Source organism: Lipotes vexillifer, unplaced genomic scaffold, assembly GCF_000442215.2.
Source record: "Lipotes vexillifer unplaced genomic scaffold, Lipotes_vexillifer_v1.1 scaffold1409, whole genome shotgun sequence".
In the NCBI taxonomy this organism is placed as follows: domain Eukaryota; kingdom Metazoa; phylum Chordata; class Mammalia; order Artiodactyla; family Lipotidae; genus Lipotes; species Lipotes vexillifer.
In genome coordinates this window covers 68,273-82,677 of record NW_006781380.1, presented here as the reverse complement: position 1 = coordinate 82,677, position 14,405 = coordinate 68,273, and the positions used below count along the sequence as shown (strand labels likewise).

Here is a 14,405-nt window from a genome sequence, read left to right as displayed (position 1 = left end):
AGCTGTACCAGGGATTTGGGGCCTTTACAGTTATTCAAGCTTTTTAAAAGTTTTTGCGCTAAACTCTGTGTCTACTTAAAATGTACACTTGAAGCCTCACCATGTGTTTATAACTTCTGCTTTTCTCTAGGGTATCTGTCATCTGTGGCTCCTTGAACAGTCTGCATGGCAGTAAGTCTAGGACCCCCTCCTCAATCAGCAAATGGCTTGGTTCTTCCCTACGGCTTCTTTGATTGTTTACAAGGCCACTGGAATGATAAGGAACCCAGGGGGAAGCGGGTGGGGGAAAGGGAGAGAATACAAAACAGTAGACTAGGAAGCTGCCCTATTTTAAGAAATCCAAATCCAGTCCTACGAAGAAGAAATGTCTGCTGATTTCGCCACCCTCAGAGTCACAGAAGGGTGGGTGTGCTCTCACAGAACCAGCCGGAGGAGACCTAAGCTCAGAAGAAACTCACTGGAAGGACAGAGTTATCGGCTGGGGAACGCGTGGAAGGGCCCGGGCTCCAGGACGCCTCGGTCGACCTTCCGCAGGTGGTGAAAGCTCCGCACGGTCCTGTCCACGGCGTCATCCATGCTGACCAGTGGCCGGTAGCCCATGACCTTTTTGGCTTTCTCACAGCTGTAGTAATGGAATGTGCCAGCCAGTGCGACCCGCATGGGTGTGAAAGTGGGCTGAAGCTGGGTTATGGGACTGATTACCGTCACCAGGAGGGACAGCAGGAGGGCCAGGTAGTAGGCCACCCAGTAGGGGATGTGGTACTTGGGGGCCTCGTAATTGAGGCCTGTCAGGATGCGGGATAGGAAAGTCCAAAAAGGGATGGGCTCATCGTTGGTGATGTGAAAAGCCTGCAGGGGGGAAGGAGAAGTTAGGAACTGCTCCTCAGCAGGATGGGGCAGCAGGCCATGCTTGGAGCTTGGAGCTCGGAGCTCAGCCAGGACCAATATTTTGAGAAACCAGTGGCCACTCCCTGCCTGCCCGCCCCAGTTCCTTTGCAAAAGGCAGCTCAAAAGTGAGGCGGTTATTAAGCCTACACAGATCGCAGCATTTCACGTGGTCCTCAAATCCGCAAATATGAGCCGGTGGCTGACAGGCCTGTTTGATTTGCAGCTGCAGGCAGCTTTCAGGCAATGACAGGATTTCAAGGGAAGCTTAGATTGCACTTGGGAAGGTCCGTTTGTTAATTTAATAATTGTGTTAATCACGGTAAATGCAGTAAATCATCTTATCTTCAGATGCAACGAACGGGTCATATGACATTTCTGAAACGTGCTGTCTTTGGTGTAAACTAAAAGCCATACCCACCATACCCCTGCCACACTGAGAGTTACAGGAGTGGGAAAATGGCAGAGGTCCAGGAGGAAAAAAATGAGGCCCAAATATGGGGGATTCCAAAGGTCGGAGTGAGAAACAAAGAAGACGGGGGCCCTAGGAGTGGGAGTGAAAGGAGCCCGCATGTGCTCTCTCATCTCTGCGTGAGAGCTGACCTCACCCTACCCGAGGGGCTCAACCGTGGCCCAGTGGGATCCTCAAGCAGCTTTGCCAGGATGCAGGGTCACAGAAGCCACTTGCCAGTGGGTCCAATCACTGGGAGGAGAATTGTGAAGGCAGGCGGACACACAGGGGCAGGAAAGGGTGGGCCGGCTGCTGCCGAGCAGGTAGAAGCAGGTGCCTTACCTTCCCACCCAAGGCTGTGTCTCTGGAGAGGTGCTCTGCAGCCAGGATGTGTCCGTGGACCACGTTCTCCACGAAGGTGAAGTCTACCAAGTTCTCCCCGTTCCTGCATGTGCACAAGGAATGGGTTCCCTGCGCCGGGAGCACTTAGCTGCACACCTGGTAGAGCCCCTGCACGTGGACCCAGGGCCAGGACCCGCCTTGGCAATGCCAGCCCCTGGCACACCTGGGCATCCGTAACAGTTGAAGATGTGCAGGAGGCCAGGGCTCCTAGGCCCTCAGGGCCAGTGGGATGTTTAAGGGCCCGCCAATGAATCTGCAAGTCCCATGCCCTGCCTGCCCCATCCCAGTGTGGCCAACACTGGTATTGTCTGCTCTGGGCTCTAATTAGGGCAGCAGCTCTGAACTCCCTCCAGGGCACTCTGGGCTAATGCCTTTCTCTGGCCTCAGAGTTTTCTACTGTCTCTTTCTAATCCCACAGCAGGGAAGCCAACTGAAAGGCAGGGAGGCAAAGTGGCAAGGCACAGGGATAAATGGGGAAAGAAAGGGAGAAAAGAGAAGGAAGGAAGGAAGAGAGAGAGGGAGGGAGGGAGGGAGGGAGGGGGGAAGGAAAGGTATACTGGGGACACAGTCCCAGCCTCATCACCTGCAGCGGCCCTCCCACCTGCACTTGCCCAGAGGAGGAATGTTAACACCCCCCACCCCGACCCCCGCCTTCCTAGATGCAAGGAGAGTGGAGGGCTTGGCCCTTAACCCTGGGCCAATTGTTTCCCCTCTGAGCCTGTTTCCGGAATTTCCAAACAGGGACACAAATATTTTCGCAGCCTACCTGAGAGGGTTCATGGGGCCGAAGAGTGTCCTGCCACAATCCATGTCTCCCTGGAACTCGTGACTATGACCTTATCTGGAGATAAGGTCTTTGAATATGTAATTAGTTTAGATAATGTCACGCTAGTGTAGGGTGGGCCTTAAACCCAATGACTGGTATCCTTATAAGAGGAGGGACGTTTGGGTACAGACACACAGAGAAAAGAACGTCACGTGAAGATGTAGGCAGAGACTGAAGTGATGGGTCTACGAGCCAATGGACGCCAAGGGTTGCTGGCAGCCACCTGAGACTGGGAGAGAGGCCTGGAACAGACTCTCCCTCAGAGCCTCCAGCGGGGGCCAACCCTGCCCACACCTGGATTTTGGAGTCCTGGCCTCCATCACTGGGAGTGAATCCATTTCTGTTGTTCTAAGCCTCATTTGTTGTGGCAGCCCCAGGAAATGAACAGCGAGCAGCAGAGAAGGCCACGTAAGGAAAGAGCCGACTGTGCCCAGGGCGGGGGGTGCAGCAGGAGAGCAGCCAACTTACCCGATCATGAACCTCATCTTGCCTTTCCTGGCCGCCTCGATGAGAATGGGGACCAACTGGGGGTCCCTTGGGCCAAAAATGCCATGAGGGCGGATGGCTGTGGTTACGAAATTCTGGTCAGGATCGTTGGCACCCAGGACCGCCTGCGGGAGAGCAGGGTCGAAACCAGTAGAATCCAACAGAAAGGCCTGGGTTTGGGTTTAAACACTAAAATGCATGAATGCAGCAGTTTGTGGAAAGTATCTGAGAGATACAGTTAATGAGTTAGTAGCTGGGGGCCTTCAGTAAGGCTGCTGCCACCAAACCAGCTCCTGACTTAAGCTCCATGTGCCAACTGTATGTTTCCACCAGTCCTGGGCTGTTGTGGTCAGAACTGAGTACCACCTCCTAGGAAGGGACTCTGATGAAGCCAACTGGGCCAGGAAGAAGGGGCTGAGAAGGTGGAGGGTCTGGGAGAAACAGGGCAGCAACTCAGTAGCTAAACAGATGAACCAACATGTCAGGTGAATCCTCAGAGCCATGTTCTCTGTGGTTTAATGTACAAGCTAGAACTTAAGGGCTTCAGGTACAGAGAAACAAGTTTTGTCTCAAAGGGAACAAAACTTCCCAAAGGATCAGATAGATTGTTGCTAAAAATGGGGACCACGATGCCAGGGCTGTGTGCTGCTGAAACGAGATGGCCCACCTCACCTAGGATTTCTACTCTGTGGTGGCAAAATCCTTGTTCATGTTTTGGTCCAGTGAGCTTAAGCCACTTGTTGACTGTGTTCACAATGATTGGAGTTACCCAAAGGTGGAGCTGCCTCTCTTCTCCCCCCACCAGGCCCTGGTCCCCACAGCAACAGAGGAAATGACTAAATCAGCTTTCAAATGCCCTCTAGCCGAGGCTCATCTCTGTTACTAAAGAGAAGAAAGCTCCGGGAGTCCTAGATAACACCACACTCCATCTATTATCTGTCAGCATGTTTGAAAGCCGACAGCAGCTTGACATCTGCCGCCAACTGGAGGCTCCAGCACAGTTACTGCCAGAGGCGTTTACAGGCTTAGCTCATTTCCAGCAGAGCACCCAAGAGTCAGTGCAAGTGACATGACGATGGTCTGAACCACAGCTGCCACTTGCAGCACCTGAGCCCAGTGGGCGGGAGACCCAGGAGTGCTGGAGGAGGGTGCACGGGGCCCAGTGGAAGCTTTAGCGCTCCTTGGGTCAAGTCTGAGCAGGTGGGAGCTACGTGAGGCTCTCTGTGTTCCAAGGAGCAGGCGGGCAGACCCAGGACTGGAGCTTGCAAAAGCTAGGCCTCCATGCGCTGCACTGGGAAGCCCTTGGGTCTCCTGGCAGATGAGCTCTTTTGGGACTTTCTGAGTTGGAGTAATAGCAAACAGATGGGAGGCGGCTGACACTCAGGCCGCGCAGGGGGACTCTGGCCAATCTGGCATTAAGCTCTGGTTCCATACGTACCGGCTGCGAAAGAAAACCTCAGTAGGCGTGGCCCGCTGCCAACAGCTGGGAGAGGCAAACTCACAGCTGCCTGGCTAAGGTGAGCTGCCTGTGGCCGATGAGCATCCATGGCCTACAGTATCGGGTGTCCTCAGGGTAATATTCTCCTGGACGTTAGTACCGGAGCTGGCTACTGTCACAGTCTCTGCTACTTGGCCCAGACTGCTGCTACAACCAGGTGCTCCCTGGTGAAGCTGGCTTGCCCAGTGGAAAAGTACTTTTCCTTAAAATAAAGCAAGAGCCTTCCATTGTTTAATTTCAAAAAAAAAAGAAAAAAGGACAGGGGGTGCAAGAGTGCCACTAGGAAGGTGTGTTCAAATCAAAACACACTTGAGTGTTTAGCCTGAGTTCTGCCTGCCACTTTGGGTCATCATAAATTGTCTGATTTCTGGAGCAGTTCAGTAAACTTGCATGGTATACATGTTGAGTGCAGGCTCTAGAGCTGCGTGACTTCAGGAGGCTTCCGAATCTCTCTGCACCAACTGTCCTCCTCTGTAACCTGGTGAAGGTAACAGTACCTGCCTTACAGGGTCATTGCGAAGTTTAAATGAGGCAGCTCCTCGTAAAATACAGAGTAGCGTCTGGCCACATTAAGCTATTATGTTATTATTTTTTCTGTTATTATCTTTGAAATTGAATTCCATCCACAAATTTTACTGCCCAATTTACAGATCAGGCTTCAGAATACTAACTTCCTATGTCCATAAACGTTCTTCTTAAGAATCTAAATTCTGTAGACGTTCATGGACCTCGTTTGTCACTCACTCAACCAGTTCTCAGGTACGTACTCTCTCCTGTAAGATCTTCGTCTCCGTGTAGTAGTCAATGGGTTTCCTGGCATAAGGGAGGTCTTCGGTTCCATTTTTGATGTCGACACCCTCAAAGATGACACTGGCACTGCTGGTTAAAATGAGTCTCTGGCAGAGGAGAAGAGAAGATTTAAAAAAATGAGTCAGGAACGAGCGCTGTTTAAACATCACGATGGTCAGGTAGGAAAGAGAATCAAATGGCACGTGTTCACAACCCTCACCCCATACAGATTCTTTACTATGATGCCTTCCCTTTTCAGGCCTTCTTAAAATAATGCAAAGATCACCATCTTTTGCAGGTATGGGGATTTGAGACACATTATGGTATCACACTCTAAAACAGTGAATTTCACATTTTCCCCCCTCTTATCACAACCAAGGGATAGAAAAGACTTCCATTATTCATGGTACCTCACTATGGGAGTGATTCTCCATGGGGGAAGGATAGCCCACAAACTTCGAGGGAGATGCCCGTCTGCAAAAGACCCTGGTGATTCTGATCCCAACCTTGGCACGTCAGCACACACGAATGGGCACATGCACATGCCCACCAGCGAAATGCTATTTGAAAGGAAGTTGCTTTCTTACGAGGGTTCCTAGCTTCCAGCTATCTGGTTAAGGGCAGCCCATCCTAAACTGAACACCATTAGCTCGAATCACATCCTTATCACTTTTATTCAACATGGGCCTGGAAGTCCTAGCCAGCATGGTAGGATAAGGGAAACAACAAAGCATAATTATTTGAAAAGAAGAAACAAAACTATTGCCACTTACAGGTGTTGCAAATGTCTACATACAAAGCACTACGAATATACAGAAAATACTAGAGTTCAGCAAAGTTGCTGAGTACAAAATCGATATACAAAAATTAACTGTGCCCCTACACAGTAGCAGTTGAAAATGTAATGTGAAAGATATTTCAACCACCAAAAGCAAGGTACATGGAATAAATTTAACAAAAGATGTATAAAACCTTTATGAAGTAAAGTATAAAGAGCTATTGAAAGGCATTAAAGAGAGAGATAAATAGACATATTATGTATGTATTTATGGATCCGGAGACGTAATATTTGAAAGATATCAATTCTCTCCCAAATTACCTTTAGGTCTGAGGCAATTACAGTAACATTTCCAACAGGCTTTATCAAGGAACTCGAGAAGCTGGTTCTAAAATGTATATGAGCAAAGGGCTAAGAATACATAAATTCTTTTTTTTTAAAATTTTATGAAATATTATATTTTCATCTTTAAAAACATCTTTATAGGAGTATAATTGCTTTACAATGGTGTGTTAGTTTCTGCTTTATAACAAAGTGAATCAGTTATACATATACATATGTTCCCATATCTCTTCCCTCTTGCGTCTCCCTCCCTATCCCACCCCTCTAGGTGGTCACAAAGCACCAAGCTGATCTCCCTGTGCTATGTGGCTGCTTCCCACTAGCTATCTATTTTAGTTTGGTAGTGTATATATGTCCATGCCACTCTCTCACTTTGTCCCAGCTTACCCTTCCCCTTTCCTGTGTCCTCAAGTCCATTCTCTAGTAGGTCTGCATCTTCACTCCCATCCTGCCCCTAGGTTCTTCATGACCTTTTTAATTCTTTTTTACATCTTTATTAGAGTATAATTGCTTTACAATGGTATGTTAGTTTCTGCTTTATAACAAAGTGAATCAGTTATACATATACTTATGTTCCCACATCTCTTCCCTCTTGTGTCTCCCTCTCTCCCACCCTCCCTATCCCACCCCTCCAGGCAGTCACAAAGCAGGGAGCTGATCTCCCTGTGCCATGCGGCTGCTTCCCACTAGCTAGCTGTTTTATATTTGATAGTATATATAAATCCATGCCACTCTCTCACTTTGTCCCAGCTTACCCTTCCCCGTCCCCGTGTCCTCAAGTCCATTCTCTAAGTCTGCGTCTTTATTCCTGTCCTGCCCCTAGGCTCTTCACAACCACTTTTTAAAAAAATTCCATATATATGTGTTAGCATACGGTATTTGTTTTTCTCTTTCTGACTTACTTCACTCTGTATGACAGACTCTAGGTCCATCCACCTCACTACAAATAGCTCAATTTCATTTCTTTTTTATGGCTGAGTAATATTCCATTGTATATATGTGCCACATCTTCTTTATCCATTCATCTGTCGATGGACACTTAGGTTGCTTCCATGTCCTGGCTATTGTAAATAGAGCTGCTATGAACATTGTGGTACATGACTCTTTTTGAATTATGGTTTTCTCAGGGTATACGCCCAGTACTGGGATTTCTGGGTCGTATGGTAGTTTTATTTTTAGTTTTTTAAGGAACCCCCATACTGTTCTCCACAGTGGCTGTATCAATTTACATTCCCACCAACAGTGCAAGAGGGTTCCCTTTTCTCCACACCCTCTCCAGCATTTATTGTTTCTAGATTTTTTGATGATGGCCATTCTGACTGGTGTGAGATGATATCTCATTGTAGTTTTGATTTGCATTTCTCTAATGATTAGTGATGTTGAGCATCCTTTCATGTGTTTGTTGGCAGTCTGTATAACTTCTTTGGAGAAATGTCTATTTAGGTCTTCTGCCCATTTTTGGATTGGGTTGTTTGTTTTTTTGACATTGAGCTGCTTGTAAATTTTGGAGATTAATCCTTTGTCAGTTGCTTCATTTGCAAATATTTTCTCCCATTCTGAGGGTAGACAAGCAAATTCTGAAGAACATGGTTGGGGGAGTGACTTGTCCTACACCAAATACTGAGGTTCATCCTAAGGCAGGGCACAGGGGCCAAGAGAGTTTGATGGCCAGGAACAGGCACGCACAGATGTGCTGCATAGGGCACTGAACAGCGGGGAAAGGATAGATCATATAATACATGCTGCTGAGCACCAAAACATCCTCTGTCTATTTCAGAACATATAGAGGCATAAATTCCTGGTGGATTAAGGATTTAAATGTGGGAAGTAACACTTTAAATCTTTGAAAAGAAAAGCACAGTAACCAATCTTTTGATTGCTCTATTGAGAGACATTCCCTAAATACTACATTAAAAAAACCATTTCCTATACTGTTACCCACTGAGCAATCCTGCCACTTCAGTGAATATACCAGAGCTATATATATCAAGATGGAGAATCTCAAAAACATAATGTTGGGGAAAAAAAGCAAGTTGGGGGCTTCCCTGGTGGTGCAGTGGTTGAGAGTCCGCCTGCCGACGCAGGGGACACAGGTTCGTGCCCCGGTCCGGGAAGATCCCACATGCTGCGAGCGGCTGGGCCTGTGAGCCACGGCCGCTGAGCCTGCGCATTTTAGATTTTCTTTCTTTTCTTTTCTTTTGGGCATGCTGCACAGAATGCGGGATCTTAGTTCCCAACCAGGGATCGAACCTGCGCCCCGCGTCTTGTAGGGGCAAGATGGGAATAAAGACGCAGACCTACAAACTTTTATAACATGCAAACTAATAGCTTCTATTGGCTGCACATGGAGCAAATAGAAATGATGAACCCAAACTCAGAACAGTGTTTCCCTGTGGGTAGGGAAGGACAGCAATGACACTGAGGACGGGCACACGTGGGACTTCAGCTTCACTAGTAATACTGCTACCTAATGCTGCGATGACTGGGAGCTATATTACTCTCAGATCCTTTCTGGATGTCTGGGATAGTCCATTTAAAAACCAGCAGCATCTCCAAAGACATCCAGACTGCCAACAAACACATGAAAGGATGCTCAACATCACTAATCATTAGAGAAATGCAAATCAAAACTACAATGAGGTATCATCTTACACCAGTCAGAATGGCCATCATCAAAAAATCTACAAACAATAAATGCTGGAGAGGGTGTGGAGCAAAGGGAACCCTCTTGCACTGTTGGTGGGAATGTAAATTGATACAGCCACTGCGGAGAATAGTATGGAGGTTCCTTAAAAAACTAAAAACAGAATTACCATATGACCCAGCAATCCCACTGCTGGGCATATACCCTGAGAAAATCATAATTCAAAAAGAGTCATGTACCACAATGTTCACTGCAGCTCTATTTACAATAGCCAGGACATGGAAGCAACCTAAGTGTCCATCGACAGATGAATGGATAAAGAAGATGTGGCACATATATACAATGGAATATTACTCAGGCATAAAAAGAAACGAAATTGAGTTATTTGTAGTGAGGTGGATGGACCTAGAGTCTGTTATACAGAGTGAAGTCAGAAAGAGAAAAACAAATACCACATCCTAACACACAGATACAGAATCTAAAAAAAAAATAACGGTTATGAAAAACTTAGGGGCAGGACAGGAATAAAGAAGCAGACATAGAGAATGGACTTGAGGACATGGGGAGGGGTAAGGGTAAGCTGGGACGAAGTGAGAGAGTGGCACTGACATCTATATACTACCAAATGTAAAACAGCTAGCTAGTGGGAAGCAGCCACATAGCACAGGGAGATCAGCTCGGTGCTTTGTGACCACCGAGAGGGGTGGGATAGGGAGGGTGGGAGGGAAGGAGATGCAAGAGGGAAGAGACATGGGGATATATGTTTATGTATAGCTGATTCACTTTGTTATAAAGCAGAAACTAACACAGCATTGTAAAGCAATTATACTCCAATAAAGATGTTAAAATAACAAAACAAAACAAAACAACAAAAACAGCAGCAGTGTAATTCACAGAGCTCCAGTTATACGAGCATGGTAGAGAGTAGTAAGGAGTCTGGGATTTGGCATCAGAGGGTCTGATGTCTCAATCTGGTTCCTCACATATTAAGCAACATTAGTAGCCCCTGGTTACCTATGGAGGAGCAAATCAGGTGACAACTGCAGGACAAAGGGTCTTGTCATTTGCAAAGTGTAAGGGGTCACGATTACTATAACTGATCCCTTCCAGGGCACCAAGCCCCAAAGAGCTCCTTTTCCGCCTGTTCTTGTTGTGCCAACTGGCTCACTTCAGTCTTTTTTCTTGTTCACACAGCATCTGTGGCATATGTCACTGTGAGAGTTGGGGGCTTGGCTGATAGGAAGCTGTTTTGTCCAGTGGCTGGTGCCCCATAAAGGTGATCCAGAGAACCAGGGTTTTTAACAATGCAGCAAGCTACAATGTGGTGGACACTGTACCGCTCGGGTCTGAGTTATAGCAGGTTTCTATTGGCTAAAATGAAATCGTTTGTTTTCCTTTGAAAATATAAGCAAAGTCTGGAAAATAGTATGATAATTCTTTAAAAGGTTAAACACAGAATTACTGTATGATCCAGGAATTCCACTTCTGGATATTCACCCCAAAGAAATGAAAGCAGGAAGTGGAGCAGATACTTGCACACCCATATTCACAGCAGCATGATTCACAATAGTCAAAACTTGGAAACAGCCCTGGTGTCCACCAAGGGATGAATGAAGAAACAAAATGTGCTCCATCTCTACAGCAGAATATTATTCAGCCTTGGAAAAGAAGGAAATTCTGACACCTGCTACAGCACAGGTGAACCTTGAAGATGTTACACTAAGTAAAGTTAAGTCAGACACGAAAGGCCACATGTTGTTTGATGCCACTTCACAGTGACAGGAAGCAGAATGGTGGGTGCCAGGGGCTGGGGGAGGAGAGAGTTAGTGTTTAATTGGTACAGATTTCAGCTTAGGATGACGAAAAAGTTCTGGAGACGGATGATGGTGGTGGTTGTACAGCAATGTGAATGTGCTTAACGCCAGTGAACTGTACACTTAAAAATGGTTAAGATGGTAAATTTTATGTTTTATATATATTTACATCATATATATATATATATATATATATATATTTTCTTTTTTAAGTCACAATAAAAAAAATACAAGCAATTTCTAAATTCTGTAGCTCTTTAACCAAGACTAATAAACCTTAGGGTCCTCAGATGGTCTGTTCAGATGCTCAGCAGGTCCTAGGGCTGAATTTCTAGGCTCTTCACAACACTTTAGGAAGCAAGCCTGGCTAGGCACAGGAAGAGAACAAGAGCCCTGGTCCCCACACACTTGGAAAGGGCCATCACACGCTCCTGACAGCACTCATTCCAGCTTTCCCCTTACCTGAACCCCAGCCTCTTTGCAAGTTTCAATGACATTCTTGGTGCCAACGTAATTCACTCTGTAAAAGAGTTCCTTGTTGTTACTGGATGGTGGGGGCGATGCGCAGTGGAAAACTGTGCTTACACCTTTCAGAGCTGGGTACAGATCCTGGAGAAGCAAACAAAGACAAAAAAAATCTCTCCTGCTCTAGACAAGTAAACATCCTCCTCACATTACCACTCTCCAATCTGGGGCACGTAGGTGTCTTTCCCTTTAATAATTCTACAATCAACACAGAAATACATTCTCATTGTAAAAGAGTCAAACAACACATGAGTACATGGCACAGAAACCATATTGTCCCTTTAACCACCCCCCTCCCCATTACCTGGGCCCAAATAAAAACTGGTTTGGGGCATGAGAAGCCTGTGGGATCCAGAGAAAGGCAGCATCTTTGCCTTTGTGCCTCATGGGTGGTGGGTGGGTGGGGTACAATTCAGGGCACCTGGAGTTAAAGCTCCTGGGGAAGATGAGCCCATAGATACACATTATGAATCATATGAAAAGACAGTGTAAATACCCAATACACAGCAGCATTCCTTTCTGTGAAACTAGACATAAAACAGTAACCTGAGACAAAAACATGTACGTTTAATTTATTGCTACAGGGAAGCAGAGCTCCTGAGATCAACGGCTGATTGCAGATCTGGGGCAGGAAACAGACAAGATGAGCCAGGAACACCTTGTCGCACCAGAAAATAATTCCTGTTAAAAGGACTCGAGAGCCAACTTGAAGACGCTCCCACTAGCCAAAAAGGAAGGGACAATTTGATCCCCAGCAAGAGTAAGAATTCCTTTTGCAAAGTGGCAAATAAAGCGAAAGAGTCAAGCATTTAATCTGCACAAGGTACAAAGATTTGAGCTAAGAAATAAAGAGAGAATAATAGCATGTCACCATTTTGTGAAACCTTAACTAAGTAATAAGATCTAGGAGTGATCAATAGATACTAACATCACTAAAAGAAAGACAACCATGAATTATGTGCCTAGATCCACCGATTATTAGCATTTTGCCACGATTTTCTCTATGTAGACATGATGATTTTCCTTGAAACCATTTGAGAGTAAGCTGTAGACATCGTGCCACTTAGCCTCTCAAGTCTTCACCAGGCACCTCCTAAGGACAAAGACATCCTCCTAAATAACCACAAAACATTCATCGTATGCAAGAAATGTAACAGATAGGATACTCCTATCCAATCATTAGTCTCTATCCAAACTTCCCCAACTGTCCCAATAATGTCCCCTCAATTTGGATTAGTCTTTTAGATTTAATACTTTTGGCAAGAACATCACACCAGTGACATTATGACCTTCTCAGGGCATCACCCAGTCTGTCCCATTGTTGGTGATGCTGATCCAATCATTTGGTTAACGTGATGGCTGCCAGATTCTGGCCATCAAAAAGGTACCTTTCCCTCTGTGTAATCCACTACTATTATATTTTGTGAGGCTCAAAATGTCCCATATTTGGCCAGTGGAGGCTCTTCAAACTGGTTCCTGTGTCTTTTTGACATATTCTCATTAGTTTTTGAGTACTTCCTTAATTTTGCCCTAAGAAAATATTCCAGGCTCACCTTGTACTACCTACCCCTGCCCCAGAGTCCTGCATAGGCTATTTTCCCAAGAAGCCCTGGTTCCTATTATGGGCAATGGTGTATAGAAAGCAAAATCTGAGCACCAGGTGTGCTTATGGCTGTTGGGGTATCAATTCATGATGTCCCAATGGAAAAAAACCAAACCAGAATCAGATGCAGCCTTTACTCCACTAGAAATATAATACAAAGCATAGATATGACTTCAAATTTTGTAGTAGCCACATTAAAAAAGGAAAAAGTGGGAATTCCCTGGCGGTCCAGTGGTTGGGACTCTGCGCTTCCGCTGCGGGGCGGCGTGGGGAAGGCCTGGGTTCAATCCCTGTTCGGGGAACTAGGATCCCGCGAGCTGTGTGGCACGGCCAAAAAAATTAAATAAATAGAAGTAAAAAAAATAAAAAAAACATAAAAAAGTAAAAAGAAACAGGTGAAAATAATTTTAATGTATTTAATATAATCTACACGGACATGTTCAACAACACCACGGGGATGAAATCTGCAAGATCCAGACCATGGTTTATGATAAACATCCATCATTCAATGAACAATCTAATGCTTTAAAATGTGAAAAGGGAACTTATAAATTAAGAGAGACTTAAACATTTCATTCCTGTCCTGCCCCTTCAGTTGACTGCAATATTCCTCAACCTTTTTGGTTCCTTATTTGGAAAGACAACTATACAAAAACATTGTGAGACTTTCAGAGATATCTGAACACTGGTTAGAAATTAAGGAATTGTCAATATGTTTTAGGTGTGGTCATGGAGTTGTGTTTTTTCAAAGGATTCTTATCTTTTAGCAACAAATACTGAAATATTTACAAAAAAAAAAAAAGACAAGATGTCTAGGTTTGGCTTTAAAATAATCTGAGGGTGGGGAGGGGATACAGAGGAAACAGGCCTGGCTGTGAGTGTATATGGAATAGAGAGAATCTATAAAATATTATAACGACAGAAGGAGAAAGAACACATGGAGGAGAGACTAAGAGACGTGTAGAATATAAAGAAAGACTTTACTGTATGTCCAGTAAGGCTTCCAGAAAGAATGGGGGTAGAGTCAATATTTGAAGAATTTTCTCAAAATGAGGCCCACTAGGTGCTGAGTGGGATTGAAAAAGAAAACTAAAATTCAGACCTAGAGATACTCTCTACAGACCATAAAGGACAAAAAAGAAAATCCTAAAGGTCATGAGGAAAACTCAGCTGACCTACAAAGGAACAATGCTCAGATTGAGCGATGGGGGGAAAATTGTGAAACTAGAATTCCACCTGCAGCCAAACTAGCATTCATGAGTGAGGGGAAAATAGAGACATTTTCGGGCATAAAAGGACTCGGCAAGTTTACTGTGTACAGACATTTGCTGGGGGGAATGCTACAGGAAATGCTTCAGCAGG

General features: G+C 45.4%; 1 protein-coding gene across 1 annotated transcript in view; it reads right to left on the bottom strand.

Moving 5' to 3' along the window:
* Positions 1-471: 471 nt before the first annotated feature.
* NSDHL (NAD(P) dependent 3-beta-hydroxysteroid dehydrogenase NSDHL) overlaps positions 472-14,405 on the bottom strand; it is a 28,012-nt gene continuing 14,078 nt past the window's right edge. The window contains exons 4-8 of the mRNA XM_007454648.1: positions 11,378-11,524; positions 5,316-5,444; positions 3,033-3,175; positions 1,679-1,781; positions 472-849 (exon numbers count right to left, since the gene is read on the bottom strand). Coding sequence (XP_007454710.1) covers positions 472-849; positions 1,679-1,781; positions 3,033-3,175; positions 5,316-5,444; positions 11,378-11,524 — 900 coding nt within the window. The remainder of the gene's footprint in view (positions 850-1,678; positions 1,782-3,032; positions 3,176-5,315; positions 5,445-11,377; positions 11,525-14,405) is intronic.